Source organism: Tenrec ecaudatus, chromosome 1 (genome assembly GCF_050624435.1).
Source record: "Tenrec ecaudatus isolate mTenEca1 chromosome 1, mTenEca1.hap1, whole genome shotgun sequence".
Taxonomy (NCBI): Eukaryota; Metazoa; Chordata; class Mammalia; order Afrosoricida; family Tenrecidae; genus Tenrec; species Tenrec ecaudatus.
In genome coordinates, this window is record NC_134530.1 from 19,284,540 (window position 1) to 19,291,153 (window position 6,614).

At 37.0% G+C, this 6,614-nt stretch overlaps 1 protein-coding gene across 1 annotated transcript; it reads left to right on the plus strand.

Annotated features, from left to right (window-relative positions):
* Positions 1-5,693: 5,693 nt before the first annotated feature.
* Positions 5,694-6,614, plus strand: LOC142432074 (olfactory receptor 7A5-like). Its single transcript, XM_075537154.1, has one exon. The coding sequence runs from the start codon at positions 5,694-5,696 to the stop codon at positions 6,612-6,614; it is 921 nt and encodes a 306-aa protein (XP_075393269.1).

The window sequence follows — 6,614 nt, forward strand, 5'->3', positions numbered from 1 at the left end:
GGAAGAAGCAGTCCAATGGGATAAATCTGTACATGGAGCTCCACATTGTTTCCCAAAGGACAAACTTGCAAAAGTTTGAATTTTGTTTCTCTTAGCTCAAGAGAAACAAAATTCTGAGGGAATGTAAGACAAAAGAATACTTCATTAATGAGGCACAAGGGATTTCATCCACTAGAGCCAAAGAACTCTAAATACTTCCTCTACACTGACTCAGATGTAATTGATTCATGTAAGGTGATGAGAAAACACAATTGTACCTTCTAGAAGCCTCATGAGTGGGCACATATCCGTGTTCTTCCTGGGGACAAAACCTCTAACTTTAGCAGTGGGACATGGGAGAAGCAACACTGGTGAAGTCTTCTCTGGATGAGGTACAACATCATCACAGATGATCGGAGATTGGTGATGCGTGAGGGCCTTCTCTTATTGGTAGTATCTCTAGGCGTATCAACAGGTATAACAAATAAAGGCAAGTTTAATGGATAAAGTCCTGATGAGTTAGAGTCTCTTGTTCTAGAGACTGTTTCTGACTACATGCCAGTGTCTTCTTTGTGATCTGTCTTCCCCGGTGCTGGCTCTCATTCCTGCAACCTCCTTCTCTCAACAGCCTTCCTTGCTTCACTGCATTAACGTGCCTGATAATCTCTTTCAACTATTTGTTCACACTGTAACTCAAAGAACTATTATTAAGCATTAAATTATAGTCTGGACACAAAGAAATGAGTAGACATTTTCCCTTCTTTACAGTATCATACATTCTCCGTAAGGGAACAGACGGTAAGTGCATGCTTATGCCGGCTCTGCAATCCTACTGAAATGGATCATGATGTTGTTGCCCTTCCTGGAGAATTTCAGTGAAGGTTTCACGGAGAGATGATGGTCACACTGAGCTTTGAAGGAGGAAGCAGAAGGGAGTAATGTAGGGATTGTGAAAAACATAAGGTGTGCATTGGAAATTGCACATAATAATAACTGATGTACAATTAAAGCAAGTAATGGAAAGTGAAGCATGAGTGTGGACAGGTAAACAGCAGCCATGTAACACAAAGGTGTATATTTTGCCTAAGGAAAGACAACTGTGAAATTAGCGGAGAGTCAAGGCAGAATTGGCAGCACAGTCTGTCTGCAGTCAGACATGCCTTTGGAGACATTGCTCTGTCCATGTGCAGAGCAGACTCCAGCTTCTGTGAAAACCGCAGAGAGATGACGAGGGAAAAAGCACAGAAGTGGGAGATGAATCTGTGAGATTTTGAGTTACAATACATCCAAAAATCGACCAAGTAATATGAGGCAACCTCAAATCTTAAACTATTTATTCTTTCATTTAAAACATTTAAAAAGTTATTTTTGAAAACTCTTCTATAAAATTGGCATCGGAATTTCGGTTTAAGAGATGCAGAATGTATAAGATAAAGCTGTATTTTTTCTAGTCCAAGACAGGTGATGAACTCTGGGTCAACTTCACAGCTTGTTGTTTTCAAGACATTTGCACAGGACTAATTTTAAATTTTTACTTAACTTTAGTCTTTTAACAGTTTTTCTAATTCTAAATTATTGTAATACATTTTTCTTTCTTTTAAATAATCATGTTAGGACCCAATCCAGACATCATGCCATTGCATAGCAAGCAATGATGTACATTATCAGTTCCAAAACATTTATTCCCTCTTTATTTCTTGATATACAATCCCTCTTATCCTTTTCCCTGCCCCCATGGAGGGCCCCATGCCATCCCCAGCAATAACTCCCATTCTAGTGATTTTCTCAGACTATGATTGAGATAGGAGAATAATCTGACTATCCAACAGAGTATTGTGGTGATGACCATAGTAGAGTGAAATGATAAATTTGACTTCAATGGTTAAAATTTTGTCATTAGAGCTCTATACTTTGTGCTCGATCTGGCTGTTAATATTTTAAAATATTTTCTAGTTTTTTCATAATGGGATTTATCTCTGTTGTATTTTATCATTGTTGGTAATTTTCTTGACTCTTGCTTATGTGTTTTCTTATGTTCTTTGCGACACACAACCCAGCCTGGGTGAAGCTCAGATATAATAGGTTTGTTTGCTTTTTTTAATAGAAAAATTAAAAATGCAGTAGAGGCATTTCCCATAACCTGTCACTTAGATGCCTATTATCATCTCTATCCAGAATCCTGCATTTATTTGTCAGAGTTCCTTAGACTTCTGTGACTGTGACAGATACCTTGACATTTTCCCTTGTTTGATAACCATGCAAGTGTTGACATATGTTGGTTAACTTCTTGTAAAGTGTGTCTAACTTGATATTTGTCTGGTGTCCAATCTCATGAGGAGATTGGAGTTAGGGAGTTTAAAATTATTTTACTTTTGATTTCTTGGTTTAGGGAAGAATATCACAAGGGCTAAGTGTCAACTTCATCTATCATTTTTCAATAGCTATAAACTGTTTCAGATCTTGATTAGAAGTACATTAAATATATATATCTGGTTGGGAAGATTTTACAATTCACAGTAATGCTAATCCTTCCAATTCATGAACAGAGAACAACTATATTTTTGGTCCATTCATTTTTCTCACTGGTATTATGTAGTTTTTAGGCCATTAATTTTGTTTGCTTTTTGATTTATTATTGCCATGGCTGCAGAACTTCATTTTGGTTAGTTACTGGTCATTATTGTTAAGTGCAAATTTACTGGTGGTTTTATCTTATTTTACAAGCTATCATTTTGGTCTCCTTATTAGTGTAAGTATTTTCTGTTTATGACTGTTTCTTTGAATTTTCTACATTGACAGTGATGTCTTCTGTGAACAAAGACAGCATTATTTCTTCCTTCCCAATTTGCATACTCTTTCTTTTTAAAATTTGCTTTACAGTGTTTTTTAGGACTGGAATTTAAATGAGAGTGTTAAGAGGGGCCATCCTTGCCCTGTTAGGAATCCAAAGGGAAAAATATCTAAATTTTCACCATGAAACACGACCCTAGTGGTAAATTTCATAGATTTACTCTATCAAGACAAATTTTTAAACTTTTTTCAACTTTTTTGGGGAAATTAAAATGTAAGTAATAGTTTTAAATGCTATCAAATGCTTATTGTGATTTGACTATATGATTTTTTTAGTCAATGTTTACTTAATATTTTTTTCTTTATCTAGTTGATGTAGGATGTTACCTTGACCCATTTTCAAATTTTGAACCAGTCTCGCATTGCTGGAATAAATACTACTTAATTGTAGTATTTTATTCTTGACATATTCTTGTCATATTGTTGGATCCAATTAGTTAGTATTTTGTTGAAGATTCTTGCATTTATTATCACGGGTTATATTGAATGATAATCTTCCTTTGTTTTATATTTGTATCTGGTTTTGATATTACTCACTGTCTTTGAATATATTGTAAATCAAAGAGACCATGAAGGACAGAGTATAATTGTCCCCATGAGTTTCCCAGACTTTTACTATCAATGTAGCAGAAAGCCTCATCTTTCTCCCATGCAGTGGCTGGTGATTTCATACTGCTGATCTTGCTGTTGCAGCTTAATGATAATCCACTCTCCCACCAGGACTCCTGGATTTGATATTAGGATACTGCTAGCTTCACAGAATGAGTTAGGAAATATTCCCTCTGCTCTTGCTTTCTTAAAAAAGATTATAGACTATTTATATCATTACTATTTTTTTAATTTTATAGACCCCAATAGAAATTTACTAGTATATTATACAATCACTGTATTTAATATCAAAATGCCCCCTAAATTCACTGAATTTTGGAAAAGGAATGAAAAAATGACTTTTAACACTTTTGTTCCATTTTTCTATGTATGAATATTTCAATTAGTTATTAATATTTTAATCTTATATTTCTTAAGTTAATATAAAAATTCATTTAAATCATATATGAAAAATATTTATCTAGTTGTGTAATTCCACTATTCCTACTTTTCTGGGTATTGTGAAGTTTGGAAGTAGGTAATATAACCTTCCTTTCTCTGATTCTTATACTCCCCTTTTGTCTACTTCCTCCCCTTTTGTCTATTTCATTCCTTCCTTCCTCTCAGTACTCTGGCTTTCTATCACAAGGCAGAGGATGACCGCAATAAAATCCCTTCCCAAAGGATTACTGGTCTTTGACATACCCAAAGACCTGATTTTGGATTATTGACTCTCAACTCAGTTTTTATAGGCGAGTGGAACTGACTTTGTTTTAGTGTCCCTTTGTTGTTGAGTTTGCTCAGCCTCCATAACACACCATCACAGTTTAATGTGGAGAGAGCAGGAGCAGTCATCAGTATATGAGATATAAATTGAGCAGACACCTTAACCTGCCATCTACAGTCCAAAAAGGAAATACTCTATCCACATAGAAATTAAAGGAAGAGTAACTTTTGTGAAAGGCTGAATTATACCATTCATGTACATTATATTAGTATATACAAATAACACTATACTGTATCACATAACAATATTGATGTCAGCTGTCACCAAGTCAACTCCAACTCTGGATGAACCCACATGTGCAGAGTAGAAATGAGCTTTGGGATTTCCAAGGCCGTGACCTTTGGGAAGCAGATCACCAGGATTGTCTTTGGATTCCTCCATGTTGCTTCTAAATGCCAAATTCCTAGCTAGTAGTCAAGGGCTTGCTCAGTATAGTGCAAAAGGATATGATATAATGTGGTGGGGTATAATAATACATATGACAATTATAAATGATGTGTAAGTTCTTTACCATGGAGTCTTTTACAACCTCATAACCATCTGATCCCATATTCCCGTCACTATAACTACAACTTCAGTTCAGATTCCTTTTTTGCACATCAGGTATAACATCCACCTTGTTGTCAGATGGGTGAGGAATACGCTGTCTCTGTACAACGTGTTCTTATTGTGACTAGTTTCACAACTGCAATCGATTTCTGCTATAAGCCTCTTTATCACAAGTGAATATACTAAGATGCATTTCTTTTTACTCTGTAACTTGCATATGTTTCACCATAAATTACATGGTTTACAGACATTACCAGCATTCAAGAAATGACACACATTCTGATTTAACTCGTCCATTGCTATTCCCTGATGTGACATAGCGCATCTTGCTGCCTCTTTGTATTTCCTGTTTCCATTCCTCCTTCCTTCCTTCCTCTCTGATTTCGTTCCTCAGAAAGTGCTGCCCTCTTGAACTTACATAGATGAATACTGGTACATGGAGGAGAGTTCAGTTCCAGACATGACTGCTATTTGCATGCTCCATGAGTCCAGTGGACCTGTTGTTTCCTTGTGTCTTTCAAATTCCATCCCTCTTCCTACCTCTGTAAAGGAAGAGCCCAACAGTTGGATCTTATGCTGTTCACATCAAATAAGGGACAGGTTTTTCAGTTTTTCACTGATGTTCCCACAACTTTAAAGAACACTTGACATAAAATATTTGGTCAAACATATTTGTTGAATGAGCAATCAATGTCTTAATGAATTAGTAGGGAAATATAATGCTTCAAGGAAAAGATGGTATTAGAAGAAATGGCAAGTACTGTTTCAGCATCAAAGAAATTACTGAGCACATGAGATTCAAGATGAGATACACAGATGTGAATAGAGATTAATTAATCAATTGTTTAAATTATAAATGACAGTATATCCTTAAAATGTTAACAGCTCATGGCAGAGTTTGCAAAGCTCTTTTCTCTTTCTCAGTATTTTAATCAGCTGCATGGAACCAGGGAACTACACCCAGATTCCAGAATTCATCCTTCTGGGGCTTTCTGAAGAGGCAGAGCTGCAGCCCCTCCTCTTTGGACTGTTCCTCTCCATGTACCTGGTCACCTGCACTGGGAACCTGCTCATCATCCTGGCCATCGCCACAGACTCCCACCTCCACACGCCCATGTACTTCTTCCTTTCCAACCTCTCCTTTGCTGACATCTGTTTCACCTCCACCACTGTCCCAAAGATGCTGATGAACATCCAGATGCAGACCAAAGTAATTACATATGAAGACTGCATCACACAGATGTACTTTTTCGTGCTTTTTGTGGCCTTGGACAACTTCCTATTGACAGTGATGGCCTATGACAGGTTTGTGGCCATCTGTCACCCACTGCACTACACGGTCATCATGAACCCAAGAGTCTGTGGCCTCCTGCTTCTGGCCTCCTGGGTATTATCATTCCTGGACTCTCTATTAAATGGTTTATTGGTTTTGCGACTATCTTTTTGTACAAAATTGGAAATCTCCCATTTTTTCTGTGAATTTAATCAGGTCATCCAACTTGCGTGCTCTGACACCTTTCTCAATGTCTTAGTCATGTATTTAGCAAGTGGACTTCTCTGTGTCATTCCATTCACTGGGATCCTTTTCTCTTACATGAAGATTGTGTCCTCCATTTTGAAAATTTCATCAGCTGGGGGCAAATACAAAGCCTTCTCCACATGTGGGTCTCACCTCTCTGTGGTTTCCTTGTTCTATGGCACAGCTTTAGGGGTTTATCTCAGTTCTGCTGCTATTGAAAACTCCAGGGCCACTGCAATAGCCTCAGTGATGTACACTGTAGCCACACCCATGCTGAATCCTTTTATCTACAGTCTTAGAAACAAAGACGTAAAACAAGGCCTAAGAAAAATTTTCAGCTGA

What these genes read in the sequence shown, in the direction of transcription:
- LOC142432074 (XM_075537154.1), top strand. Translation starts at nt 5,694, where the DNA reads ATGGAACCAGGGAACTACACCCAGATTCCAGAATTCATCCTTCTGGGG.